This window comes from Scophthalmus maximus, chromosome 4 (assembly GCF_022379125.1).
Source record: "Scophthalmus maximus strain ysfricsl-2021 chromosome 4, ASM2237912v1, whole genome shotgun sequence".
Lineage (NCBI taxonomy): Eukaryota > Metazoa > Chordata > Actinopteri > Pleuronectiformes > Scophthalmidae > Scophthalmus > Scophthalmus maximus.
The window spans coordinates 8442492-8470140 of NC_061518.1; the positions used below are offsets into that span (position 1 = coordinate 8442492).

A 27649-nucleotide genomic window follows, 5' to 3' on the forward strand; every position below is an offset into this window, starting at 1 on the left:
TGTTTTTACATTTTTTTTTTAATATCTACATGCTCATCAGACATCTTTAGAAGAAAGATGACCCTGTTATTATCACATGTTTGCCTATAAGTACATAACAAAAAAATATTACAAAATGTGATCTCTTAGTTGCATATTTCTCTTTGCCCTATCTATGAATATCATTTGATAAAAATTAGGGTTGTTCAATCTCTGATGCCATAATTCACACAAGCCTGTAGAGAAAATGGGATACATTGAGCAACTGCAGTGTTTGCTTAACTCTGATATTACTGCAGTCCTCTGGAGATATTAAGCCGTCAATTTCCCAGCTTAAACAATTTAACAACAAAGTCTTTAAGAAAACTGAGTATGAATTGCAAAGAAACATTTGGGAAAACTTAAGTGTCTTGGACAAGCCAAGGCACATGATATACATTAATTAGACAAGTCTAGACTCTCAGTCTGATAAGTGAGGGATAGATGTGGGAGTTTAAGTCTACTCAGTTATGATGGCAGATAAAATACATCCACATGGTCTTTCACTAATTCCCTCTGAATGTATTGCATATGGAGCATCAGCAGAGTTTTATTGCATGTTGGCAGGCTGCCCACACAATATACGCTCATACGAACATCCATATAAAACTATGCATGCAGGCACAAAAACACACACCAACACGGAGCTCTGCAAGCTTTACCTTTTCTCTGGGTTCACATCTGGCTTGGAGAACCCCTGTCAGATAAAGACAGTCAAATTGAGAGAGCAAACCCCTGAAATACGTTTGACCCAAACAACATCTGAGCAAGGTGAAGGCTTCTGCCAAGTCACGCAAAGTTAGTCTTAGCAGATAATTTGTAACATGCTCAAAATGTAAACACATTTCAGACTCAAGGCTGTGTATTCCCAGCAGTACGAGGAGAGGCAGAAGCCAGCGAGAACGAGAGAGAAATGTCACAGACGTGAAGCAGCAGACATCCAAGAGAAAAACGCAACTCATGCATGCCAGGCGCATAAATTATACTTACAAGGTGATCCAAGACCCACAGATTTTGTTTAGTAAAATGCTCCTGAAATCACAAATCATTTTAATACTGTTTTTAGTATTAAAAACAGTATTACTGCTTACATTCAACAAATTTTGTGATTCCCGTGCACTTGTCTTCATCTGTTAAGCATTAGATTTATCAAACATCGAAAATTATGAAACCAGTTATAACTTGCCAGCAATGACATACAGTTTCTTAACAATACAAGATTTTGCCTTGTAATGTCGTCACTGATTGTGTGCAAGTACATTGTTTAAACAGAAATGTTAATGACGCAGTAAATAATAGTGGAATGCAAAATTCTACATTGGCTGATATAGCACATCAGACAAACTGATACAAAACATGCAAATTCTGATAATAATTTAGAGTCATGTTAAGTCTATTCTAATTTATTTTTCTTTGCTCAAGCTATTGTCTAGTTTGATGGACCCACTGAGATGAATAACTATTCTATGACAGATATGAGCCATTCATTGCAGTGGTTTTGAACAGTAGTTCCACATTTGCATATGTGTGGAAGCATGAACACACACAACCACATCCCATATTACAAGCAGCATGTGCAGACAAGAGCAATGCCTGCAGGGAGTTTGAAGGAAGTCTGACACTGGCTGTGAACAGCTCTGCAGGCAACGATAGTGTGAGACAAACAGAAAGGGGGAGGATGAGAAAACAATGCAAGTGAGGAGGAACAGGGAGAGAGGCTGGGGAGTCTCGTGCGATGTGGAGAGGTGGTCTTGGGACAGCTGGAGAAAGGGGAGGCCCCGAGGAGGAAGGGGAACACGCAACTTAACTTGATACATTTCAGGGCCGTAAACCTTCATTTCCCCAGAGGAACTCTGGGGTTATGCAACCTGGGGAATTCTCTGTTTGCAGGCCTTAGCACGGAATCCCCAGAACACCAGATCGTTGTGAAAGCAGATCAGGACATCCAGCTACTCACCACAACATTCCCTGACAGCGAATTCAATCCACACAGAGTAATAATGAATTGTTATTTTAAAATGATGTTTATAATCCCCAATTACACTCAAGACTTAAAAGAACACGCACTTATTCAGTCGCATGAAACTGAAGGAAGAAACACAAATGGCATTGCTGGCTTCTGGTTCTTTTTCACCGAATGGACATTAGAGATGGATTATTTTTTCAGGCCAACACCATATTCATGAAAGGTCAAGGCCAAACCTACTGCAATTGTTTAGTGCACTACATGGTTGGTGTACTATCAAAACTCAGACAAAAGTCTTACAAAGAGAGAGAATCAAACAGACAGCCTGAATTGCAAAGTCATTTCTTTCACATATTGATGATCTTAAAACGTTTTGGGTTTTGAGAGTAAAAGCTACGGATTTTACATTGTTTTGTGTTGTTCAAATAATCAGATTTGTGCTGGTAAATTACTCTGTTGTATCACACATATTTTGTGCAAAATGAATGCACAGTCACAGCAAAATTCTGTCAAGATTTTCAAGCACAATCACTGAATCTGTGGAGCAAGAACCCTCAGACAAGGTATTTTGGCACAGACACAAGATTTAAAGAGAAGTCACCAAAAATATCTACACAGCCTGCATGGATGACAGGTAAGCCTGGTGTGAATCATATGACTAATAATGAGAAACTACGTTTCACTGCCACGATGTTCAAAGCAACCTGGGACAACAACAGTTCACATATGGCAGTATAAGGATTATTTGGAATCTAATATCACAGGCACTGAAAGGTCTCATTCGATACACATCTGTTTGCCATGCACGTCTGCATGCGATTGTCTGTTTCATTAAAAAAAGTGTGACAGTTCAGGTACTTTTTAAATCTGACATAAAACAATCTGGTTTACATCACACCATGCACATCTGGCTTTGAAAAAGACAAACCCATTTTAATATTTTACACTAGTGTTGCCTTTGATCAGCCATGTTGGGGAAATATCTGTGTAACCATAATTTTGCTATTGCCACATAACTGTAAAGGACACTAGCTGCTTAATAAATGTTTGCAGAGCATCCCAGGAATTTCCACTGTAGCAGAGTGAAAACAAATCATTACGCCAAATTACCATTTCATTTCACTTAGCACTCATTTTCATTCATGCTATTTCAAAAGCTGAAGAGCTGAGATGTGACTTACACTTCAAACACATGGATCTGACCATCCTTCGAGAAATCACAAATTAAGATTACAAAATAATGTAACTTCTTTGACAGCACAACCCATTGATGCCACAGCTACACATGAATGATGCCAGATAGTAAAAAAAAAATTGTTACAATATATTTGAAATATGTGAAACACACTCATTTCATCTGTGTTGTAAAGAAGGATTAAAGGGGGTCAACGTTTGACCTATATTTTACAACAATAACTTCATTTACTTACTATAACTTTTATAACATTTTTCTGAGACTGCCTGAACATTGCTTGACACAAAAACACTCTACAGTACCACAGAAGACATCTCAACCATCTCAACCATATATTTACTAATAATACCACCATAGGTGTACTAATAATACCACCATATATTTACTAATAATACCACCACAGATTTACTAATAATACCACCACAGATTTACTAATAATACAACCATATATTTACTAATAATACCAGAATAGGTTTACTAATAATACCACCATATATTTACTTATAATACCACCACAGATTTACTAGTAATACAACCATATATTTACTAATAATACCACCATAGATTTACTAGTAATACAACCATATATTTACTAATAATGCCACCATAGATTTACTGATAATACCACCATAGATTTATTAATAATACCACCCACCGCCAGTGTGTTTACCTTCACCTTCCCCTCCGAATTCTACTTCCGGCGTAGAAGAAGACGCTCACGTCGTAGCGTGTCGTAAACACCAGTAGTCACGTTTTTAACCGGGGACTAGCTTGTAGGCAACATACTGCTCGCGACTAAGCTGAACTACACTAACGTCTCCTCTGGTATTTGGTTGTTATCTCACTTAAACCGCTGTGATTGTGCGTCTACTAGCAACACCGGAAGCGACGAACTGCTAAGTTGAAGTCAGGCATGCTAACAGGAGGAGCTAGCTTCGTTAGCATGAAGCCAGTGTGTTAGCTGCACTCTTAAGTGTCGCTCCACTGTGGACGTTAACGGTGTTCCGTTAAACTCTCAAATGCTCATCACTGCGTTGGTCGTAGTCGCGATTGTTAAGATAAATGCATATCCATTCATTAAGTGTTGTCGCGTTAGCTGAAGAGATTGTCTTTTCAAGCCAGAGTGTCCAACGCTGTCCACAGTTGTCAGTTTATTAGGAACAGCAGGCTCAGCTCAACGCAGACCACTGCAGCAGTCCCCGTTTGCATCCTGCCTTCATCAAGGTGATCGTGTTCAGGTCTTATTGAAATGTTGTCAGTTGATTTTGGAGGATGCAGTTTGTGCAGGCGTTGAACTGTATCACATTGCACAGAGGTGCTCCTGGTATTAACCGTCCCTCAACAGCAACAAGGCAAACTGCAGCCTCCAAAATGACCAAATAGATTAATCAGCCTCTCTTCAAAAATGTGTACATTTAAAAAAAACCAAAAACATATACATACCTACTTACATGCATAGATACTGTTAACATAGTCACATGCACACTTGGTAGTGAGGGTTTATTAAAGGAGTTACTTAAACGAGGTGAATTGGATTTTACTTATTGCAAGTAATAACTATGTGCCCTCTTAACCAGTAAAATACGTAATGTAAGCTATATCACATTATTTCTGTATTTAAAATCCTCAAAAACCATCCATTCTCATCACATTATTATTATTATATGAATATACCAAATATCTCACAACTCAATCCTTTCTGTAAAAGCCTCTCCATTACCCATGGGGAGGCTTTTACAGAAAGAGATTTAAAAAAAAATTTTTTTTTAAACAATCCCCAGTTTGTTTAATGGTTTTTCCACATTATTGCGCCGCTGATTTTTAATGTTGTGTAAATTTGTCATTACTTTCTCTCTGCTAACATTTGATTGTCATTCTAGTTCGGCAGTGAACGTAGGTCCCACGTACTTCAGGACCGGTCTGTCAACATTTAAAGAGCAAGTATGAGCGGCCTGGATCAGGACCAGCATCTCCAGCTCGGTTGCCGTGACAAAACAACAGTCTCTAGCGATTCATCAGGCACTCGAGAGCTGGCCAAGCAGCCTCTCCACGGTCTAAAATTGGCATCACATGCCGTGCTGGAGAAAGCGCAGCAGAGGGGCAGGTTGAAATGCTCTAAATGTGGAGGATCAAGGATGTTTTTCTGCTACACATGCTGCTCGTTATTGGGTGTCAGCCTTCAAGAAATCCCCCTAATCAAGGTGAGTAAGAGGTTAGGACTCACTTGATAGTTCTTCAGAGAGAGGCCTTCAGCCTCGGAGTTGCTGTAATAGTTATATCCAAATGTAGTGGAAACATTTTAATCATTTCCTCTTTTTTTTGTGTAAGATCGATGAAATTATGCACATGGTGTGGTTAAAATGTATCCGTCTTCTACACATTGTGCGTTGTGCTCAGCTCCCAGTGAAGATTGACATCATCAAGCATCCAAATGAGACAGATGGCAAGAGCACCGCGATCCACGCCAAGATCCTCGCACCAAGTGACGTCACCATATACACGTACCCCTGCATCCCTGACTTTGATAAGGACAAGGTTAGTTGTTGTTCATCATTACACGTTTTAGCTGTCAGTGGCTGTAACTAATGATTTTTTAATTATTGGTTTTCAATCATTTTCTAGAGTAATTGATCAATCATTGTGTCTGTAGAATCAAAAAGTCAAGAAATGGTGAATACTGCCTGTTATTTTTCCCCAAAGCTCAGCGTAACATCCTCTATCTGCTCAATGAAAACCAATTTAATAATCAATTTATTATCTCAGTACAAAGAAAAGCAGAAATGTATACTTATACTCCTACTGGAACTATTAATTAAGAAGCTCAAACTTGTAAATGTTTGGTATTTCTTGTTTGAAAATGAATCGTTAAAATAACCGTTGAATATTTTCTCTTATCAACTAATCAATCATGATTGTTTCAGCTCTTGTACTCCCTCCTGTCTTCAAATATCTGCAGCTTATTCTTTCTCTTTTACCTATTAGAAAAGCACCTTATTTGCATCTTCTTCCATCTTAATTTTATTTTTATTGCAAGCAGATGCTTTTGAGTTGTTTTCATTGCTTGCGTTTTGCTAAATTCACATTGATATTGACTTAAGTGCTTTTTTGTGTGCATTATGATGAACAGAACTATACTTATCAGTTGATCCCTATCGCATACAACTTCATCATGACAAATGTGGGAGTAATAAAACATTTAGCGGATAGTCAGTTCTGTTTTTTCACATTTCATGCTGACAAGTTTCATTACATTAGATATATTCCGCATAATCAAATACAGAATTACAGTGACTCTAGTACACACGCCATGTAGCATGTTTATTGGCTTTGGCAGTTTCAAATTGTTTCTTCTTGCCTCCTCCTCTATTTTACTTAGTCAAATCTTATGTTTGAGTTTTTCTACTCTTCTTGTCAAACCTTATTCCTCTTCAGTGCTTCCTAAATTTGGCAACAGAACATTTCTTAAAAACACATTTTTCATTTTCTCTAGTCTGGTTTTGTATATCCTCTACTCTGAATCTGTGTTTTCTCTTCGCTCTCTCTCTCGAGGTGGTGTTGGTGTTCCCTGGTCCAGGGTCTGTCTCAGTTCAAGACATGATGCAGTGTTTGCATGACAGGACGGACAGCAGGTCACACGACTCTGATGAACCCTGCATGAAGAGGCTGAAAAGTGAGGAAGTTCAAGGGGCCACACACACTGCAGAGAACCAGGAGACTGTGACCCCAGATGAGGCAAAGGGCTTTGAGTCAAGGATGTATCCCCTACAGAGGGTGGTCTTCATTGACAGCACATGGAACCAGACCAACAAAATCAGCACAGATGAGAGACTGCAAGGTAATTGTGTTTATGCAGCTTTTCAAAGAGCTTTGACTTCTGGTGATTATTAAGGGCAAATTTACCACACACACGAAAAACAGTGTTTAACATGATCTCACTGTCGCCTTGTGTTCTCCTCCAGATTTGCTCCAGGTAGAGCTTAGGACGAGGAAAACATGTTTCTGGCGCCATCAGAAGGGCAAACCTGACTCCTACCTGTCCACTATCGAGGCCATTTATTATTTCCTCAAGGACTTCCACGAGCATTGTCTCGCTCAGGAGTACAACGGAGAATATGACAACATTCTCTTCTTCTACTCCTACCTGCACTCGGTTGTTAACAAAGCCAAGATTTCTGCTGGAAAATGCTGAAGAGTGCTGCAACAAGAGACTATAATGAACTGTAGCTAAAGAGCAGATTCACATGCAACCTCAGTATGTGTGGCAGAGTGGTATTTTTTTGTAAGGGATACTAAGGCATCTATATGTAGAAAAATATGCAATAAAACATTTGTTTTCAATTACATAACGTGAATGAGGTGTGTTTGATGCAGGAGTAATTATTAGAAACTAAAACTAAAACGTTACTGTTGGCAAAATGACCAAAATCAGATGGTGTTATTTATTTTTGTTCTCCCCACTGCGATGCATCCAAATTACAGTTACTATGATTTCTCTGTTATTAAAAAATTAAAAAATAGAATGTAATTATTTGCAAGAAAAATGACTCGAATGTTTCAATATTTTTATTTACAAATCGGTACACATTCGTGTCGAGTTATTCATGTCCCTTTCAAAAAAACTAAACAAAATCATGTTATGATTCTGGGGCATCTAGATTCACCTCAGTTGCAGACCCAATACGTCTGTTCTCCAAAAATATATAACCTGAAATCTTATATGCTGGAAATATACTATCTATCAACCTGCCTCTGAACTCCAGAACTACTGTACATCGGATAATATTGGGTGTTAATTAGTAGAAGTTCTCTCTGATCTTGGCTTGCAGGCTGTCACAGGTCTTCTTGGCATCTCCCAGCAACATCGATGTGTTGGGCTTGTAGAAAATGGGGTTATCCACTGCAGCGTAGCCCACGCCCAAGGTACGCTTCATCACTACCACCTGGGATAAGGTTTAGAAAAGGAGTGTACGTGACCACCTTTTGTACCACACGGACAAAAATGCAGTTGTGTTGTCGGGTCATCAATGCATATCAAAAAGTCATTTAAGAAAAGACAGACGGACCTGTTTGGACTTCCACACCTCCAGGACGGGCATGCCAGCTATTATAGAGTTGGGATCCTCCTGTGCTGCGGAATTCACTGTGTCGTTGGCTCCAATGACCAGCGTCAAGTCCGTTTCTGTGGACCAGAGACGCACAGACATATACGTAAAACAGATGAACGCGAAAACCGCTTGCCAAATGTTCTGCAATTGTCCTCACTAATGTTACTGGGTTCTCTGGCACCACACTTATCTCCCTTTGTCATAAACAGAACCATATGTCGCAGACAGCATGCCTGGTTGCTAAGAAAACAAGACTGTTGCCCTGATAACATGGCATGTCCAAATACCAAGACGCAACACAAGGCTTTTACAACTGTAGATGAAAGGGGGGGGTTTATTAGATATAATTGATCTAGTAATATTATCCAATGCCTTTCTGCCAAAATGACAACCCTGTAGCATTAAATGGTCCTCAAGATTAGAAAGAAACAATACCAGGGAAATCCTCATTGATCTCATCCATCTCCAGCACCACATCATAGGGAACACCGGCCTCAGCCAAGAGGACGTTCAGCTGGCCGGGCATACGGCCGGCAACTGGGTGGATACCGAACCTGTCGGAGACGGACACAAAATATCACTGCTCATCAACAATGGCATTTGACCGATTTTAAAACACCCAACTCCCTGACCAAGGATGCCCTGCTCAGACGGGGCCACAGGTACACATGCACCTGTTGCTTTTTAAAAACAAGCTCAGATTTTTTCCAACGTGTGTATATCTTTTACTTAAGAATAATAATAAAAGTAAGCAGAGTCCATTACAACAAAAGGCCTTTAGGTAAAAAGACTTCTCAGCAAAATGTTATTTAAAATGACTCATTATGCAGCAGACTGACCCCTCCCTGTTATTGTAGCGTACATTGTGTTATTGCTGATGATTTCATGTGTCATGTGTATACTGTGTGCTTGAACAGTGCAAAACTTTATTTTTGTTATTATAAGTTGTCATATTGGTGGAGTTAACCTTTCCTCTTATATATATATAAGAAATGTTACTTTAACACTATAAAAAAAGTAATTCTGTCTTTCCACACTGTCCAATTTCTTTAAAGAGTATTTTGGCATTTTTCCACTTTACTAACAGAATAAAAAGATTTCTTCCTCACATATAAGTTGTTATTTGCCTAATTTAAAATAGTTATTTAAAAAAGAAGAAGAAGAAGAATACAGTCTGTGACTGTGGACTCTCCCGTCTAACCCCATCTGAGGACGGACAAGCAGCTTCTGTTTGTGGACGAGATGAATAGCGTGAGTGCAGACACTCACCTGACGGACTTCCCCTGTTCCCTCAGCATTTTCACCATGTCTGCAATTGGGTACTGGGCTTTGGCCGCACACAGACCCCAACCTCAACACAAAGAGCAAACAAAAGCATAACAAGTTTCATTCTGAATCTTAAAATATAATCCCCTTGAATTTACAAGTATCTAGAGATTCTGTAATCCCTCTTTGGGTTTTTCGAGTCCATTATCCAATTTCAGCATTTCAGATTTCCAGAATTCGTGTTTTGTTTATTGCCCACTCTGGAAAAAAAAGAGAGCATTTAACACAGTTATTGTTCATTCAGAGAGGGTTTTATAAAAGGGGGGGGGGGGGGGGGAAGCCAGTTCTTCCTTTTGTCCTCCTCTTCCCGTCCTCATTCACCACAAGTCTCCTCACTTTATTAAATCATAGCGGTACATTGGTCTGAGAAGCATTTTTCTAAAAGGAAACTTTTGCATGCGGTGGTGTGTTCATGTGGGTCCCCTGCGTGCAAAGAACTCCTTCCCCTGTGTCTGCGTGGCCCCTACTTAACCCTGGCGGTCAGGTACCTTGTAGAGTTCAGCAGTACCCATAATCGAGTTTTTTGAAGCGAGTCGACCGTAAACCGTATCTTCTAATTCCCCAGGCGACTGGAGCCTTCTGTTTCCACACTGCCGTGCTTTGTTGTTGACAGCGCATGGCGAAGTCGTGAGTCTGGGCTCAATAGCTCCGATGACTTTTCACTGTTTTCTCTAATCGAAGCAGCATGTCGGACCACACAGCTGTCCCTGCGTTGGTTCGGAGCCATCGCAAAACAACAGCAATCCAGGCATCCAAGTGACCCGAGAGCGGTTCCTCTCACTCGGGCCGCTCAACGTCTACTCTGTTGTCGGACAAGCCTGGCTTTTTTGTATTTAATAAATCAATGGGTGGTCATCATCTCACCCTTAAAAAAATCAAACCCACCTTCCTTTGCTCTCTACTACTGACAGTCACTTCATGTGCTACATTTCTGCCTGGACAGACCAGCTGGTTGTGGGATCATTTGTGGACAAACTGCTCCCTCTTGTGGACGCCACGCTGACATGTCGGCGCGTCCAAGATTCGGACCATTTCCAAACGTTTTCCCAAAAAACGGCCAGCTTCTCCAGAGCTGCTGCACAAACATTTTTGATCCGCATTTTGGCAGAGCAGTCGGTCTCAGCCGTTTTGTCAGATGAAGTTAATCGGATGGGGGAGAGGGTGCTGACGTTATTGATCGAGACGAGCTAAAAAGCTGCAGCTGGAGTGCAGAGGAGGATCCACGCTGTCCAGTGATGAGATAATCTGATGTCAACCAAAAACCCCCTTTCTACACCTGTCTCTTCGTCATTTTTCAGGAGCGTCTCCCCTTGCTGCTGCGGCAGAAGCTTTTGTTAATGTTTACAGTGTGAGTGCATGGTTTATTATCACCACCAACGTTTTTAGCTGAGCTAAAATGGCAAAAAAAAAAAAAAAGAAGCAGATTACAGTTTGGTTTCAACCAAAATGTAAATTACTCAAAACTGTTGACACGTTGACCCCTGTGCACTCTTTGACCACGAGGTATTTTAAATGATGCTGTTGACTAAGCTGTCTGTCGGACCACTTCAACACAAAATGACAGTGTTTAAATGTCGACAGATTTTCCCTGGTGTTGTTCTAACGCACTGATTGCTAATTGGCTCGAGCTGAAATTTAAAGGGGAACTCCCCCTAGGACTCGGGGTGTACAAATGCATTTACATCAGAGGTGGTGTAAAACCCTCTGTGTCTCCAGAGGGACAAAAATAAATATTACTTTTAACATCAGTCGCTGTATTCAAGTAAGTGTATTCGCCAAAAGAGAATTCCTTTCAGCTATAGGATTCCTCAAGTGGTTCTGGATCTCTCCAGTATGAATACTTTTGTGTTGCATTTTAATCAGCACACAAGAATCTCCCCAAAATTCTATATTTTAAGATGAAATTTTTGTCAAATATATACGGCAAAGTATTTATTTATTTTATTATTAGATTTTTCGTAGTTTGCTTCATCAACCTTGGGACATCAACCCTATATTGTGTCTAAACGTCAAGCTTGAGAAACTCTGCCAGTTATAAAAATGTATAAATTATTTTGACAAGTAGAATAAGTCCTGGCTGACCTAAAGAAAAAGACAAGCTTCTGGCATAAACTGTGTAATGACGATAGAAAAAACGACACCATCCGCAATTATATTGGTCCCCTGTAAGCCTTGTGCTTTCATCGCGTTATTCTCTTGGCCACCGGGAGACGCGGTTTTTGCACCCATTGCGTAACCAAGACAAGGAAGAGAATAGTGTTCTCCGAGTATCTATCCCCAGTGATGGAGATGGCAGATGGTGGAACAGCCGAATCGACAAAAACACAACTCAAACTAGCAAGTGAAAAAGAATCCCGTTGACGGGGGAACAACGGCTGCCTTTACGACAGTGACAACACTGTAATACCACATGGAACCACTAGGGGAACGAAGGTTGACAAAGTTGAAAAGGACATTCCTTATAACCTCCCAGTGAACTCTCTGACCCTGTCCACGATGTGCTGTGTTGCATGTACCTGGTGTGATGATGATGCTGTTTGCTTCTTTGATGATGTCAATGGTCTGCTCCACGTTGACCTCAGTGTGAGTGCCCACAATCTCCATGGGCTTGCCGCCGGCTGTGGAGGTGGTGCCGTACCCACCCAGGATCACATTGGGCAAGGAGCGGTTCATAGCCTTGGTGGAGAGGAGGAAAATGAACTGAGGGGAATTGTGCTTGGTGTGTTGTGCACCTGATATGGCCGGACGCGTGCCTCTACTCACCACACACATTATGTAGGAGAGGATGGCACCGGAGGAGCCGATCAGAGCGCCGACGATGGTCATGAGGTTGTTGTCTAGCAAGAAACCTTCAGCACAGAGGGCCCAGCCAGAGTAGCTGTTCAACACGGTAATGACCACGGGCATGTCAGCGCCCCCGATGGCTGCTGTCAGGGTCACACCCTGTTGGAAGGTCGGAGAAGTTGTGTAAAAGAAAGTAACTGTAACAACAGTAAAGAGTTTAAAAAGGACTGTAACCGTGTGCTATAATTAAGTTTCTAAAGTATTTTATCTTAATATCAAAAACTTCTTTCAATGGTCACAGACAGTGTCTCCTCTACAAATATTGTTTCATCAATTAATTCAAACCAGTGATTGATATTTTTCATCCTAGACAGGATGTACCTCACCTGTTCTCAGCTTATTAAAAACTCACCATAACGGTGGAAAGCCCAGACACTCCCAGCAGACAGCCCATACCAGTACCATAAGTGGAGCTGAGCATGAAGGGCACCATGCCTCCCACTGACGCTGCCATCAGACCGGCGTTCAACATGTGTCGTCCCGGCAGCAGCAGAGGGGCGGAGTTCAGGACGCCTACATCCCGGAAAATGTTCATTAGAATGACTGTTGTAATGCCAGAGGGAAAAATACTGTGACGGGATGAAACACACAAGCACACATTTGTCTTGGCCAGTGAGGAGGGTTCTTTGAACCCTGAGACTTCTCGAATCTGCTTGTCTGAGAGTCTGACCCACCATCCATGAATCTAATCCTTATTGTGTTTAATGAAGGTCTACTGACTTTAAGACTAGGGGGGCACGCGAACACTATGCTGTTTGTACATACTCTCCAGCAGCTGCTACAATCATTGGAATACAGTCCATCACCTTGAAGCTTCCCGTAGGCCACGAGTGATCCGCTAAAGGTGACGCCTCCGATGTAGGTGCCCAGATACGCCACGGTCTTGACAACACCGGCGGCCGGGTGAGCATCCAGGTGGGGGAACTCAATCATGAACTCTGCGACGCAGGTGAGAACAGCTGCCAGACCCACAAGGCTGTGGAAGGCTGCCACGAGCTGCGGCAAGTCTGTGATTTCGATACGCTTGGCAATGGTCAGACCTGCGGTCGGTGTGTAACGGTGAGCCCAAAATAGGAAGAAGAAAAAAGAAGACAAATTTCTCAGTGAATAACTATTTTTGGCTGAGTCAAACACCAGACACTAAACTTCTCATGCATATTGGCTGGGTTTAAATACAAAAAAAACAACTTTATGAAGTAAGAAGCTGTAAAAAGAGCAAATGCTTAAAAAAGGAAAACACCTGTTTTCAGTTACAGGCCCTGATCTTTAAAGCCAATCTGATTAAACGCAAGTTAAGCGCTTAAGTGCGTTTTCTTGAAAAACACAAGGACGCTAATGGAACACCGAGTGGACCCTCGTGCTCTGTGTGTCTGTCGATTATAACATCATTCATCATCCTGCTTTCTTAAATTACTCTTAACATGTACAACATTCAGACATGATGACGAATTCAACTCGTCTGTATCTGGACAGGATGATTGATGCTCTGTAATGAATAAGCAAAAGAAGAGACCCTGGGAGTTGCATGCAAAGTTAATAACCTGTAACTCATTCGTAATGGTCTTGCAGGTTTTTTTAAACAAACTTCAAAGAAGCTGTGCCAGGGCTTTATTGATTTAGTTTCTTTTTAAGTGGAGACTGAAACCCAGGGACGCTTCATTGGGTAGGTATTCTCAATGCCATGATGCAGCACAGTGATTGAAAAGAGCACAGAACTTCACGTGTATCTAAATTACAGATCGTCTAAAAGCATGAAGCTGTACCTACCAAGGGTTCCTCCAGTGGCCATAGCCAGAGACATCTGTGACAGCAGCTCTGGCGAGGGCTTGAGGCCGCCGAGGGTGGCAGCGATGCCCCCTGCCACTCCCATTATGCCCAGCGTGTTCCCCAAACGACTGGTGCTCTGGGTTGAGAGGCCTGCAAGTGCCCCGACACAACACAGGCCTGAGCCCAAGTACATCATCTGAGGTAGAAAAGAAAACAAACATCAAATCAGACTTTTTGTGTCGAGCCCGATCACAAGTACAGTCCCAGTAAAGTCAGTCAACAAGATGCTCTTAGTTCATGATAAGGAATAAACTAATTTAAAGATATAAACATATTAAGTAGTGAGTATTAAAATAACAATTAGAGTAATAATAAAAACCAAATAATTGGTCAATTAATCAGTTAGTTAAGCTAGAGAAAATTTCAATCATTGGTTCCACAAATCAAATTAAAAGAAATGTCCATCACCTTCAGTACCATGATACTTATTCAGTATTCTCTGACATTTCATTTTCTTAATAACTCATCAACAAAAACGTATGTATTTTGCTGTTGAATGAGCAGTGGTCATCATGAACACTGGAACAGTCATCTAGAATAGTGATTCTCAAAATAAATAATGCAACATTATTTATAAAATAAAATTACATATTTTAGACTGGGAATTGTTATTCCATCATGCGCCTCCGAAAAAACTTGTGTCACGGCTCAGGCGCACACCAGCCTGACTACTCCAGTGAGTTATAGAGTTGCACGTCCTGTCACCTGCTCAATGTTGTATCCAGCTGCCACGGAAGCTCCATATCCCCCAACAAACACAGCCCCAGGCAGCACATACAGGTAATTGTACTCGGGAGGGTCAGTGGGCCTCTTGAACATGTCCAACATCCTCTGGGTGATCAGAAATCCACCTGCAATGTTGATGGAAGACACAAAGGCAGCAGCCAGGGCGAGACACTCGGGCGTCGAGGAGGGCGTGAGACCTCCGCCCATCAGCACCAGACCTCCGACAGCTGTCAGACCTGATGGAGAGAAGGAGATCTAAGATTGTGTAGTGTCAGAAAAACAATTTGACCACGACCCGTTTGTATAGAACCCTGACCTGAGATGGCGTTGGTGACAGACATGAGGGGTGAGTGCAGCGCGGGGGTCACGCCCCACACAGTGTGGTATCCCACGAGTCCAGCTAAGCCGAAGGTCGTGACCATCTGGGTGAATGCTGCGTTGGGGGATATGACGCCGAGAGCCAGACAGGTGGACAGACCTGCAGAGGGACACAGCAGAGCAGTGTTGTTGTAGTTGTTGTTGTTGTTGTTGTTGTGTTTATGCCTGTGTACAGTTCTTTCTGTGTTGCTGCAGTGAGAGAAATGTGCAGTTTTCAATAATTTAATAGAAAAAACAAACACATATGTACATTTTCAAAACATTCATGCAAGTGTGATGATTCATAGTTTCTTTGAAACTTCAAAAAACGGAAAAATATATTCCCACTGTTTTTAATTATCGTAGAGTGTCTACATTCACGAGTCCCAGTCCCAAATCCCCAGGTATTATTTTTGTCTTCAACAAATTCTCCTGATGATTTTCTCTAACAATCACTAAAACCTGAGAGGTTGTCTTGAAATTCAAATTCAAAACTCTGTACAATTTAGAGGCTCTCATCAAAATGTTTGGCATTTTTTTACTTCCAACCTTTTAACTAATACAAATATAATGAATCAAAATAATAGAGATGATACGAAAAACCGAGCGCCTGAGAAATTTAGGGTTCATTTTAATAATTATCAATAACTTTTTGTTAATTTCCAGTATACGTGTCTTTTGCACAGAAAACATCTTACAAATCCCTTGGGAAATAACTTCACAGAGCATTAAATTGTGCCACATGTCCAGAAGTCGGAGTGCACGGATCTGTGTGTTTGTGTCTGACCTGCAGTGTAGGCGCCAGCAGAGGTCATGGTGCGATTGAAGGGAGAAATCGCTGCTGCCTTCTCAGCCTTCAGCTCTATGATGGTTTTCTGTTTTATTGGTGCTGGGGGGGCCGTTTTAGGCAGCGGTGATGGGAACATGTTCTTGCCTTCCTGGATACGACAGAAAACACACCAGAGAGACCCTGTGAGAACACAGGCAGACGGTGTCCGCAGAGTTCTTTTGCGTGAGAAACACACATCAAGACTTTTGGAGTCTCGCATTGTGGGTGATCTCGCCTGGATGGTGGGAGCGCTCACAGACTGCGTCGGAGATTATGCCGAACAAACAGCAATCACGAACCAGTTAGCGGAGGTTTTGAAAGATAAATTGTCTTTTAAGGAGCCTGAATAATGCTTACTTCAACCAGGAGTAAACCGATATGTCCTGTTGAGGTTGCATGACTTCTCTGCCGTAAACAACGTGTCAAAGTCAAAATTCCTGGACAAGTATGTATATTTTGAAACATTCTTGCTGGAATCCGACATGAGCTATTCCCAGCCGGGGTCTGGTTCTTAGTGCTCATTTGGCAAAGTATCCTAGCATGACAGGATTCCATAACTCACGCTTGGAGTGAGGGACGCCAGCGGAGATGGAGGCTGCCAGCAGACAGTTACAACAAATAAAAAAAAACCCCACCTTCATAACAAGAGTCCCACGGATGACATGGTCAATTGTTCCATAGTCAAATTCGTCGGTGGGCTCATAGTGGAAGTATTCCTTGTCTGGGCTGATGGCCTTCAGCAGCTTCAGGATGTTGTTTGAGTACAGGGTGCTGGCCTGCGAGGCCATGCGACTGGGCAGGTCCGTGTAGCCAATGTGTGTCACACCCTAGTCAATAAAAGAAAAGTTAAACCACCAGTCCATTTGACACATACTGTAGGTGAACTAATCATAAAGCCCGAATTTCTTTTTGATTCCAGCCAGCAGAAAGCTCACCTTGTGAACATATAGCTCCCCAGGCTTAGTGGTCTCGATGTTCCCACCTGCCTCTGCAGCCATATCCACCACCACGGAGCCGTCCCTCATCGACTCCACAAACTCCCTCTTAATCAGAATGGGAGCCCGCTTCCCTGCATGAGAAGAACATTTTAAAAAGGGACAAATGAGAGGGATCATATGTCCACATCAAAGCAGCAGTGATCAATTTTTGGACACAAATGGGAAGACCAACATCTGAACAAGCTTATACAAGTTGATTGGGCTCACACGCTAGCAATTGATATCCTACTTACAATCAGCAGACATGAGGCAACGTTAGTATTAACTTTAAGACCCCAAAAGTTTTCAGATTTGATTCAGTCCCCACCAACTCTCGTGAAAAATATCTGGGTCTTCAGCAGCTATATGATTAACTCTGTATCTGACATTGTATCCGTCAGCTCCGGGGCGTTTTTTTTGCAGGATATCAAATGTGGGCCGAATGTGGACAGATTAGAGTAGTTGAGTCTCAACTGGCTTTGTTTCTTTCATGTTTATCGTTTGGTCCAATGTTAATATGCAAGAAAGAAAAAAAACACCATATGGAGAGGGTACCGGTGGGACTGACCTGGAATCAGGGCAGTGCTGATGAGAATGTCCACCTCTTTACACTGCTTGGCGAAAAGGGCCATTTCCGCCTCAATGAATTCTTTGGACATCTCTTTGGCGTAGCCTCCGACTCCGTCGCCGGACTCCTTGACGTCAACCTCCAAAGGCTCTGCCCCGAATGACTTGAATTGCTCCAGGGCTGCGGGCCTGGCCGGCAGGAGACAGTCGGGTTATTGTCAAAATCATGATCATCACAACCAACATCACACAGTCTGTCGTCCATATATCCGCCCCCCGAGTTATACCTGGTGTCAAATCCTCGGACTATGGCTCCCATCGACTTGGCAGCTCCGGCTGCTGCTAAACCAGCCACTCCACCTCCGATAACCAGGACCTGTGTTCAGCAAAACATATCCACGTACATAATGGTACAGGGAGATTGACAGACTCCACTGTTACATATTTTATTTGAGGTACACTCGTGTTGACCGTTACCTTAGCAGGGGGTACTTTTCCTGCTGCTGTGATCTGACCAGTAAAGAACCTGCCAAAGTTATTGGCAGCCAGAACCACCGCTTTGTACCTACATCACAAAAAAACAGAGTCATGTTTTATCTAACTAGACATTCCTGAATGGCTCCCAGCATATATATATCTGCATGTGAATGTCCATTGGTCATTACCCGGCGATGTTAGCCATGGAGCTGAGTGCATCGTATCCCTGTGCGATGGTGACTCTGGGCACCTGGTCCATGGCCAGCACGGTGCTCTGCCTCTCTGTCAGCTTCTTCATCAGCTCTGGGTTCTGAGCCGGATAGATGAAGCTCACCAACGTGTTCTTAGGCCTCAGGAGGTCTGCCTCGCTCAAACTCGGCGCTCGGACCTAAAGCAGAGAAGCGGCGTTGCAAATCATGAGTTTAAAAATACAGTAATATCCAATAAACTAGTCAGATGTGTTCTCACCTTGAGGACCAAGTCTGAGCTAAAGGCCCCCTTGACGTCGGTGATGGTGGCGCCAGCATCTTTGTACAGCTGGTCGGAGAACTTCGATTCGTCTCCAGCTCCGCTCTCCACCTGCACCTGGAAGCCCTGTTTGACCAACAGCTGCACCCCGGCAGGTGACAACGCCACACGACGCTCATTCTGTAGGGTCTCCTTGGGAACGCCCACCACCACGTCCTTGTAGAGCACACCTGGACACACAGAAACCAGCTGGTACTTTGAGTCTGCGGCACATAAGAAGCCCTGGAACGCATTTGCAAGTTTTTTTGTTTTTTTTTTAATCAAAAACATTTTTCAGATAAATATTAGAACCTGTCAGTGTAAAAAAAGAGACAAAAAAAATGGGCATTTTTTGTGTCTTAAACTTTTGTGCGACATCACAGCGGAGCATGCGTATGGAGCCGAGATTCACGCGGTGTCAGGTTACACATTTCTCCCCGTACACGGCGTGGTGACCTCGACGTCGCGGTGACATTATTAGCAGGTGATTGGCTCTGGGCCAGCACACGCTGTGCGGCCTACACTTCCACACAGACACGCTATCAAAATCAAACTTAAAAAACGCATTCAGTAACTGGCCAAACATTCACATACACTCAATGGCAACAAACAGCACTGACGCCGTAAACAGGGGACTATCAGCAGAATCTGCCAGACTAGGTGACTTATGTGTCACCTTTAACTGACCTCTCGTGTGTTCCCGCATGTGAGCAGCGCAAAGTTACCACATGGTTTACACCCACACTGTTCCCTATTTTTGGGGAACATCTTAAGTAGCCTGCAGCTCTCACAGTTCGTGAGAGTTTTCCACTCTTCGGGCCAGAAGGAGTGTGTCCTTGGGTGAACTGTTACGCTCCCCATTCCTCCACTCACACGCAGAGGAAGCACAAACCAGAGAAAGCACGCAGACCCAACCTGTCTGCTGTGGAAAAATAAGTTCAGGTTAAGCAGGGAGGTTTTACCAAAGGTTAACGTGTCCTACCTCTGGCGGCCTTTTGGTCCCATAAGACGGGGAAAGTCCTGAATTGCCTCCTTCCGGGTATCTTCTGACGGACCCCTCGCTGGAGGAAAGTGACAGAAGAGCTGGAGATGCAGCGCAGGAGGGTCGACATGGCCACCGGGCGTCTGCCCCGAGACTGCCTCTGGCTCCTGAATATGAACGCGGACAAGCAGAGGTAGACGAGTCGACTCAACTTCTGAATCCGCCGTCAAATTACGAAGAACATTATAATCCCCCACCTCTGAGTAGGTCCTGGGCCCTGGAGTCACACTCTCAGGCTGTCTGTGCTGCGAGGCCTAGGGACAGCAGTGACATTTCAGCTCTACAGGACACGACACACACACACACACACACACACACACACACACGGTGCAGGGTTGATTACAAACTCCGGGCTTGTTCGCGAGATCTGGAATTATGACGGCGCAGAGGGAAACTGTGCCAAGTCTGGCCTGGTTGCTGTGGGCAGGAGCAGAGAGTGGCAGGCGAACAGACAGATAAGTCAGAGAGAGTGTAGTGGACTGGAAGGGGACAGCTCAGGATTTTCGTGCGTAAAAAAAAATAAATGTTGTGTTTACAATAAAAATCCACAGAATTTCATTCACTTGTAGTATTCTACTTGGTGCTAGGGTTAGTTGTTGTTTCTGACAGTGTAGTTGCTATTTTTGTCCATTCACTCATTCATTCAGTTATTCCCACTGAATCACACGGTGTCCTTCATCCTCCACCTCCATTTTCACCAATGCTTTCACACGATGGAAGGCTGGTTGATTCGCAAACTTGCCTCTCAGTCTCAGATTTACAGAATCTGCAGGATAATGTGGTTCAACTTTCCCTCAGCAGCAGGGTCACCTGTGGCAGTGAGGCGTCCAACCAAAACTCAGACAGACGACCTTCTGCAGTCTGGACACCACTGCTCCACTATTGATGTATAAATAGCAAACCACGTGAGTTGACCTCTCTTGAGGAAGACAAACTCCCTCCCTGCAGAGACTGAGACTGAAAGCCCGCCAGGCCACCTGCAAATCAAGGCTTGGATCAACATTTTTATCAGATATATTCAATACTTTTGCAGTCATAGACTAACACAAAGTTGTTGCCCAATCAGAGCTCAGAACCCTCCCTGCCATTGACGAACAATTTCTAATTTTTATTTAGTGGGTGTTTTGTGTATATCCACTTACTTATTAAGAAAGTTAAGTCGTTTTTTGTAATTGTAAAATCGAATTGTATATAAGCGCCTTCTCTTTGTTATCTAACTATTGAAGGTTCAGAATAAATATTTGAAAAAATCTCTGACACTGACGAAAATTTAAAAAAAAAACATGTTTTCATTCTAATTCAGGTTTTGAAGCGTCTTTTAATTATTACTAAGAAAGTTTGGACGTTTATCTGTCGACGTCATGGAAGATAATTATGCCTGTGTTTAGTTTTTACACACGAGTTTAAGGGGTTTAAAGCAGCCAACCGAAGCTTACCTCTGCTGTTGATAAGCACCCAAACCAATATAACTAACTCCATGTTGTTTTTACAACACCCACATGCACCTGAGCATTTCACCATCTTTGCCTCCTCTTAGTTTAAAAACAATGTAATAAAGTGAAACTAATTGGATTGACACCAACCAGCCCAATCTGGCAACACTAATGCAGCATTGGACGGTTCTGAGCTCCGTTTGTTATATCAACTGCATTTTCTTTTCTGTACACACGGTGGCGCCAGAGGACCAGCGAGAGATGTAAACCTAGTTTGGAAAAAATGTTGGACGACCATGACTATTACTTTGCGCCACAAACAACATCCTTCACAACTATCGTACAGTTGAATCAACACCTCTCTACAAAAAATTTCAATAAACTGAGTATAACTGAACATTAAAACATTCAAAAGGTAGGATTTGTTGTTATATCGCACTGCATTAGTTTGAGCAAGGTTTAAACTATAAATGAGTGTATATTAAATGTAGTTAAAATAAAATATTTTGCGCGCAGCTACTTTTGGAGTGAGGGTGAAAGAACAGATTAATAAAAATGAAATAAAATAAAACAATAAAAATGTGAATACTCAGTCATTTGCGTTTGATTCAATTGACAAATACTAGATATACTACTACTACTAATAATAATAATAATAATATTGTTAAGGATCAGTTCATACGATTTACCTTTCTTATCGTACATTATCTAAAAACAAACTTTTTTTCCCTTGGAAATCATAAGATTAACGAATAAGTTTGCAAACCGGAAGCAGTTTTGTCCCAGGACAAGGTTTTGGTTGACCGTGTGCGTTTAACGGCACATGGATTTTTGTAAACATTAGCCGCTCTGCTGATGACTTCGTAACATCTTAGCCTCCAGTCACTTGTATCCTGTATCGTCCTCTACCTGGTGAGTCACTGAGCGACACTTTTAATCATTAAGATGTTTTTATCGCCAAGAATGAAGTGGTTGCTAGTAGCATGTAGCATGTAGCCACAGTAATGTATCTGAATTTCATTTACCATGTGGAGTCAATCTGTTGATGAGCGAATACGCGGAGCATGTTTTATAGATAAACAATTTACAGAAGAGCTGAAAGTGCTGATGCTTAACTGACTATCTAATTTATCTCTGGACCGTTAGATACAATGGTTTAATATTGTGAAATTATGAATATTGTATGTGTCTTACAGAAGCGTTCTCAAATCACTGTACATGTCAATAGACTTTGTTATTGCTTGATTTCTTGTATTTTCCCTCCGTGTTTGTTTGTATGAAGAGAAACAATATTTTTACAACCTTGTAGTGATTTGATATGGTGTTATTTTTTATTTCGAATACAATAACTGTACAAATACTTTACGATCTGGACTGTGTCCCTGTGTTTGTGATGTAAAAAAAAGAAGAAGAAAAGGGACACAATACATGTGCAGGTGCGACAGTTGAAAACTTACTACCAAGAGACAAATATGAATCCAAACACAATTAAACAAACTGAACCCTGACACCAGATGGTCACCATTGTCTAAGAGTTAATCCCATCTGCTTGTCTTTCTGTATTTCACTGTCAGTGTGGTCGGTGTGGCTGCTGCTGGTCAATGACGTCTCTGAGGCTGCTGTCAGTGGACCCGTCAGACCGGGGCTCTCAGAGATGCAGGCTGGGTCCAGGCTTGATGTCGGAGCTGGGTCTGAGCCTGGGCTCCCCCCTGCTGGTGTCTGTCCCCGGGGGAAGCTGCCTGTGCACCGCCTGGCCCCGGTCTGACCTGGCTGAGGGCTTTCTGCAAATGGACCTGAAGAGTTCGTCTCCCGGCCTGATCTCTCAGCCTCCCACGCACCTGCACCTGGCCCCCGGCCAGCTCACGCCTTTACCCTGCCCCAAACTGAAAGGTGTAAAGATAACTGTGGTAGTGCAGAGTTTTGATTTTAAGAAGCACACACCCTCCCGCCTTGTTCATGAGCTCGTGAAAGACATGCTGAAAGGGGTACATGTCCACGAGAAGCATGTGGTAAATCTGGAGGATTTTGACACGGAGATTAGATATGTTGTCATTGAAAGCATCATCCCGGATTCTGCCAGTGCTGGATTCATCACCTCGAAAACCGGTGTGGAGATCGCTGGCATCCAGACGGTCCGGCATTACAGGAGTGGGCTGCAGGACCAGAACACAGTGTCACTGGGGGGTCTGGAGGAGGTCAGCATGTTTTCACTGTACTGACATTATTGATGTTCATCTGCGGAGTTCATTCCAACTATGTGACACCTACATTTATTTTTTACTGTATTTTAGGTGAGTGCCTCCCTGAGAGAGATGCTGCAGCTGCCCCTGCTGTATCCAGGAACCTTGAGCTCTCTGGGTGTGTCGTGTCCCAGGGGTGTGCTTCTGGTGGGGCCTCCGGGTGTGGGCAAGACGCTGCTGGTCCGCAGAGTGGTGGGGGAGGTGGGAGCCAGCCTGGTGGTGGTCAGAGGGCCAGAGGTAAAAAAAAATTTAAATAATGACATCCTCTAAAATAGTCTATGTGATTCATTACAATACATTATTATCTTAAACATTTCCATTGTTAGAAATTTCCAGTCTCAATCAAGTAGTAAATTCTCATAAATTGTCATTTTAACTGAGAAGCTGTCAAAAAATAGAGTAACTTGATGTTTGTTGGGGTTTACCCTAACCCTAATCCAGTGAATGAATATTTGAGATTGATGACAAAGACCTCACAGGTATTAAAGGCTAAAATTACTATTTCTGTGTAGATCTGTCAGTTGACAATCTGTCTCTTTCAGGGTTTATATATCATTACACCAAATCTCTAGTTCAGGCGCCGAGGGGGTCCATGATGTGACAACAGATTTGACAATTTGAGCCTTTAAGAAACAACATTTTCCTTAAAAAAGTTTTTAATAAAAAGATAAAAAGTCACATTGTGATGATGAGAAACTATAAGGAGTCCTGCCAGAGACCTGTTGATGTTTTATATTTTTGGTAATAGATTGAGAATCATTCAAATGAATTACTTAAGCAATTTGAACCACTAGAGATTTTTAGAGATCTCTTTTATTCAATAATTGTCCTGGTACACTGATTTTACAACCAACATAAACTTTCTGACCTTTTTTCAGTTTTTGTTTGTACATTGAGCATCATTTTGTTTGTAATTACAGTTGATTATGATTAATAGTAATTGTAAATGATTATTTCAGGTGGTGGGGTCACGGCCAGGTGAGAGCGAGGAGGCGCTGCGTGCTGTGTTTCAGCGCGCTCGGTCTGCAGCTGAAGAGGGTCCATGTGTGCTGTTCTTAGATGAGCTGGACTCCCTGTGTCCAAGGAGAACTGGCTCATCGACACCGGAGAACCGGCTGGTTGCTCAGCTTCTCACGCTGATGGACGGGATGAATCGCTCTGATCGCTTCCTCATTGTCGGAGCCACCAACCGGCCGGACAGCTTGGACCCAGCACTGCGCAGACCTGGAAGATTCGACAGAGAGGTACGAAGAAAAAATGCATAAATCAATACAGAAATATTAAATGTAAATCTCTGACTCTGTACATCTTTGTTTCAGGTTGTCATTGGAGCTCCCACACTGCAGCAGAGAAAAGCCATATTGTCTGTTCTGTGTGCCAGGTTTCCTGTGTGTCCCACTGTGGACATGGCAGAGCTTGCACAGAGAACTTCGGGCTACGTAGGAGCAGACCTCAGTGCCTTGTGCAGGGAGGCTGCCATGAGCGCTATACGGGAAAACTCAAAGGTAAACTCACCAAGTAACGTATTATATAGAAACAAAACACCTAATATTTTATCACTTGCAAAAATTGTGTTCTTTCTGTCTGGATACTGGAAACAGGAAACTCTCATTTTATCGCTCGGCTTTACAGCGAGAAGGATATTATGGGGCGTATTTGGCAACCTAACACATATAAATATTTTTAAAAGGCAAAAAAAACAGTTTGAGATGTGTGTACTATAAAGTTGGTTCAGCATTCCGTAAGTGAATAGATGCACTTGAATTCACATTATATTGTACATATGGTTGTGTACATTTAAGGTGGTTTGCACATATTGGATTCTAGTGCTTTTACAACAATGTTGTATGCATTAATATTTAAAAAATGCCCTTTGCAATCATTCAATCTTCAATTGCTCAATATCTATTTCGAAAGTAATGTTAATAATGAGTGGATTATCATGATGACATTAAGTCAATTGAACTGAATCGAAAATTAGATTTAAAAACTCCAGATTGCTGAAGACCTTGTATTTATTATAATTTTATTTTGTTTCTTTGACATTGTTCCTGCAGGGTTCAGGAGAGCAGGCGGTGCGTATGAAGCACTTCCAGGAGGCGCTGAAGTTGGTGCGTCCCTCCTGCCTGCGCAGCAGCCTGGGCAGGACCGAGCTCTCCCCAGTGTCTTGGGAGCGGATAGGAGGCCTGGATGAGGTCAAACTCAAACTTAGACAGGTAAATGCAATGCTTGAACTACACAATGTAGAATCCAAATAGTTGTCATTTGAGCTCGTTTACTGATACTCCTGTCCTCTCTTGTGTCCGAACATCGAAGAGTATTGAGTGGCCAATGAGGTTTCCCGAGGCCTTTGTACGTCTGGGTCTCAGTCGGCCCCGTGGCGTTCTGCTCTACGGACCTCCGGGTTGTGCAAAGACGACGCTTGTCAGAGCTGCAGCGACCTCCTCTCACTCTGCCTTCCTGTCCGTCAGTGGTGCTGACCTCTACTCTCCTTATGTCGGAGACTCGGAAAAGGCTTTAGCACAAGTACGTTCTTTTCACAGCCTGTAACGAAAACACACGTGAATAACTGCTGTGTTCGTGTCCTGTCTGTTTTCGTCCATTAAACACGTGCACCTGTCTGTCCACACGTAGCTGTTTCGTCAGGCCCGGGCCTGTGCTCCCTGTGTCCTGTTCCTCGATGAAATCGACTCTCTGATTGGCTCACGGTCGAGCAGTCAGACACCGAACGGTGTACACACACGCCTCCTGTCCGTGCTCCTGAATGAGATGGACGGGGTCGGCCTGAAGACGCTGGAGAGGAGAGGGACCGAGAAAATCCTCCAGGCCGAGGGAGCGGAGGAGAGTCACACACAGGAACAGGTCAGATGTGATGCTGATGAGTTCAGGGCATCATCGTCCATCACATGGAAAACATCGGATAGGTAGGAACCTGTTCAGTGAATGAGTTACGACATAAGCTCTGTTACAGCTGGACTGCCAGGAAGTATGCAACAAAGATGTGATGGTTGTCGCTGCCACAAACAGACCTGACTGTTTAGACAGTGCCCTGCTCAGACCCGGCAGACTGGACCACCTCATCTATGTCCCACCGCCCGACCAGCAGGTGAATACAAATCAAAAATGTTATGATATGAAAAATAAGAGGTGAGTTAAATGATCTTCTGTGCCGTTTGGCATCAATGTGCCTTTAAAGAGCAAATAAATAGCTGGCTGACTTTGTATATGCATCATTTCATGTGTCTAGGCTCGACTTGCCATCCTGAAGGTGTGTACGCACTCGATGCCCGTCGATGCTGATGTGTGTCTGGAGGATCTGGCGACAAAGACCACACTTTACTCTGGAGCTGATCTGGAGAACCTGTGTAAAGAGGTAGTGTAAAGCACACTCAAATGTAGGGCTGAATGATGTGCAAAAAATATGAAATCGTGGTTATTTTGACAATTATTACAGTTGTAATTTGAGCCACAATTTTCGTGGGGATAATAATTTTTGCATTTTATTTTCTGTGAAAAAGAAAAATGTAATAATGATGATGTGATATTTGCTGGAGTCTATATCAAACAAGCATGTTTCCTTATGTTTGGAGAATATGATTTGTAGGCAGGGGCCTCACTGTAGTACCACAATGCTTCATTTAAAGTACAATGGAATGTTGTGAAATATTTTACATTTATCAAATTGTTTACTGCACTTGGCCAAATTGCAATTTCGATAATATTTCTGATTAATAGTTCAGCCCAACCCGAAAAGCCTTTTTATTAAACCCTAAATGCTGACATAAGCAAACAGATTGTATTTGTATTGTGTTTGTATGTTTTCCAGGCCGCTCTGTTGGCACTACAAGAGGAGAACATGGAGGCTTCTGTCATCAAACACACCTACTTCCTCCAGTCGCTCCGAAAAATGAGCCCTTCCCTCACTGCCCAGCAGATCCACGCATATCAAACACCCCTCAGATGACAAACCACACATGACCATGTCCTATGCTTTGATGAATTGTAATAGAAAATATAATAATAAATTAGTAAAACGTGACAATTGGTGTCCTGCGTTTTCTTTTTTTGTCACTGTCGAGCATTTCCTCCCCCGAGTCAAAACGTCAACCAGCCACTTGACTTTCACTTTAAAATTGTGGCCACAAGAGAGCGCTGCACAACCAGAAAATGTATTGATCATCAGCAAAGTGGATCTGGTTGAAATATTGGACGC

General features: G+C 42.7%; 3 protein-coding genes across 6 annotated transcripts; 2 read left to right on the top strand and 1 right to left on the bottom strand.

Moving 5' to 3' along the window:
* The first annotated feature begins 3864 nt into the window (after positions 1 to 3864).
* dtwd1 (DTW domain containing 1) lies at positions 3865 to 7522 on the top strand. 2 transcript variants are annotated; one of them, XM_035627364.1, is made up of 5 exons: positions 3865 to 4004; positions 5060 to 5380; positions 5577 to 5714; positions 6729 to 7014; positions 7139 to 7522. In XM_035627364.1, exons 2-5 carry the CDS (start codon positions 5123 to 5125, stop codon positions 7366 to 7368), a joined length of 912 nt encoding a protein of 303 aa, XP_035483257.1. In that variant the 5' UTR covers positions 3865 to 4004; positions 5060 to 5122; the 3' UTR covers positions 7369 to 7522. The 2 variants fall into 2 exon arrangements, with proteins under 2 accessions (XP_035483257.1, XP_035483256.1); XM_035627363.2 differs by having other exon boundaries at positions 3869 to 4403.
* A 205-nt stretch (positions 7523 to 7727) lies between these two features.
* On the bottom strand, positions 7728 to 20122 carry LOC118301790 (NAD(P) transhydrogenase, mitochondrial). 2 transcript variants are annotated; one of them, XM_035627357.2, is made up of 21 exons: positions 19961 to 20122; positions 19704 to 19870; positions 18683 to 18912; positions 18403 to 18602; positions 18215 to 18302; positions 18025 to 18113; positions 17739 to 17926; positions 17129 to 17262; positions 16829 to 17020; positions 16152 to 16302; positions 15324 to 15485; positions 14987 to 15243; positions 14222 to 14417; positions 13261 to 13494; positions 12807 to 12967; positions 12374 to 12553; positions 12127 to 12286; positions 9554 to 9635; positions 8720 to 8838; positions 8243 to 8358; positions 7728 to 8119 (listed from the first exon to the last, which is right to left on the bottom strand). In XM_035627357.2, the coding sequence occupies exons 2-21, from the start codon at positions 19831 to 19833 to the stop codon at positions 7973 to 7975; spliced, it is 3216 nt and encodes a 1071-aa protein (XP_035483250.2). In that variant the 5' UTR covers positions 19834 to 19870; positions 19961 to 20122; the 3' UTR covers positions 7728 to 7972. The 2 variants fall into 2 exon arrangements, with proteins under 2 accessions (XP_035483250.2, XP_035483249.2); XM_035627356.2 differs by having other exon boundaries at positions 19704 to 20094.
* A 1845-nt stretch (positions 20123 to 21967) lies between these two features.
* spata5l1 (spermatogenesis associated 5-like 1) lies at positions 21968 to 27475 on the top strand. Of its 2 annotated transcripts, none has more exons than XM_035627359.2 (11): positions 21968 to 22108; positions 22771 to 23391; positions 23488 to 23673; positions 24396 to 24680; positions 24756 to 24941; positions 25494 to 25652; positions 25753 to 25962; positions 26071 to 26298; positions 26408 to 26542; positions 26684 to 26809; positions 27263 to 27475. In XM_035627359.2, exons 2-11 carry the CDS (start codon positions 22798 to 22800, stop codon positions 27398 to 27400), a joined length of 2247 nt encoding a protein of 748 aa, XP_035483252.2. In that variant the 5' UTR covers positions 21968 to 22108; positions 22771 to 22797; the 3' UTR covers positions 27401 to 27475. The 2 variants fall into 2 exon arrangements, with proteins under 2 accessions (XP_035483252.2, XP_047187495.1); XM_047331539.1 differs by lacking the exon at positions 21968 to 22108 and adding an exon at positions 22603 to 22632.
* The last annotated feature ends 174 nt before the right edge of the window (positions 27476 to 27649 follow it).

What these genes read in the sequence shown, in the direction of transcription:
- LOC118301790 (XM_035627357.2), bottom strand. Translation starts at nt 19,833, where the DNA reads ATGTCGACCCTCCTGCGCTGCATCTCCAGCTCTTCTGTCACTTTCCTC. An exon ending in GTCCGAGGATTTGACACCAG is followed by an intron (nt 17,927 to 18,024) that starts GTATAACTCGGG and finishes CCTGCCGGCCAG; the next exon opens with GCCCGCAGCCCTGGAGCAAT. An exon ending in CTGGATACAACATTGAGCAG is followed by an intron (nt 14,418 to 14,986) that starts GTGACAGGACGT and finishes TTTCTACCTCAG; the next exon opens with ATGATGTACTTGGGCTCAGG.
- spata5l1 (XM_035627359.2), top strand. Translation starts at nt 22,798, where the DNA reads ATGACGTCTCTGAGGCTGCTGTCAGTGGACCCGTCAGACCGGGGCTCT. An exon ending in CTATACGGGAAAACTCAAAG is followed by an intron (nt 24,942 to 25,493) that starts GTAAACTCACCA and finishes TTGTTCCTGCAG; the next exon opens with GGTTCAGGAGAGCAGGCGGT. An exon ending in TCAAACTCAAACTTAGACAG is followed by an intron (nt 25,653 to 25,752) that starts GTAAATGCAATG and finishes CGAACATCGAAG; the next exon opens with AGTATTGAGTGGCCAATGAG.
- dtwd1 (XM_035627364.1), top strand. Translation starts at nt 5,123, where the DNA reads ATGAGCGGCCTGGATCAGGACCAGCATCTCCAGCTCGGTTGCCGTGAC. An exon ending in AAGAAATCCCCCTAATCAAG is followed by an intron (nt 5,381 to 5,576) that starts GTGAGTAAGAGG and finishes CGTTGTGCTCAG; the next exon opens with CTCCCAGTGAAGATTGACAT. An exon ending in CACAGATGAGAGACTGCAAG is followed by an intron (nt 7,015 to 7,138) that starts GTAATTGTGTTT and finishes GTTCTCCTCCAG; the next exon opens with ATTTGCTCCAGGTAGAGCTT.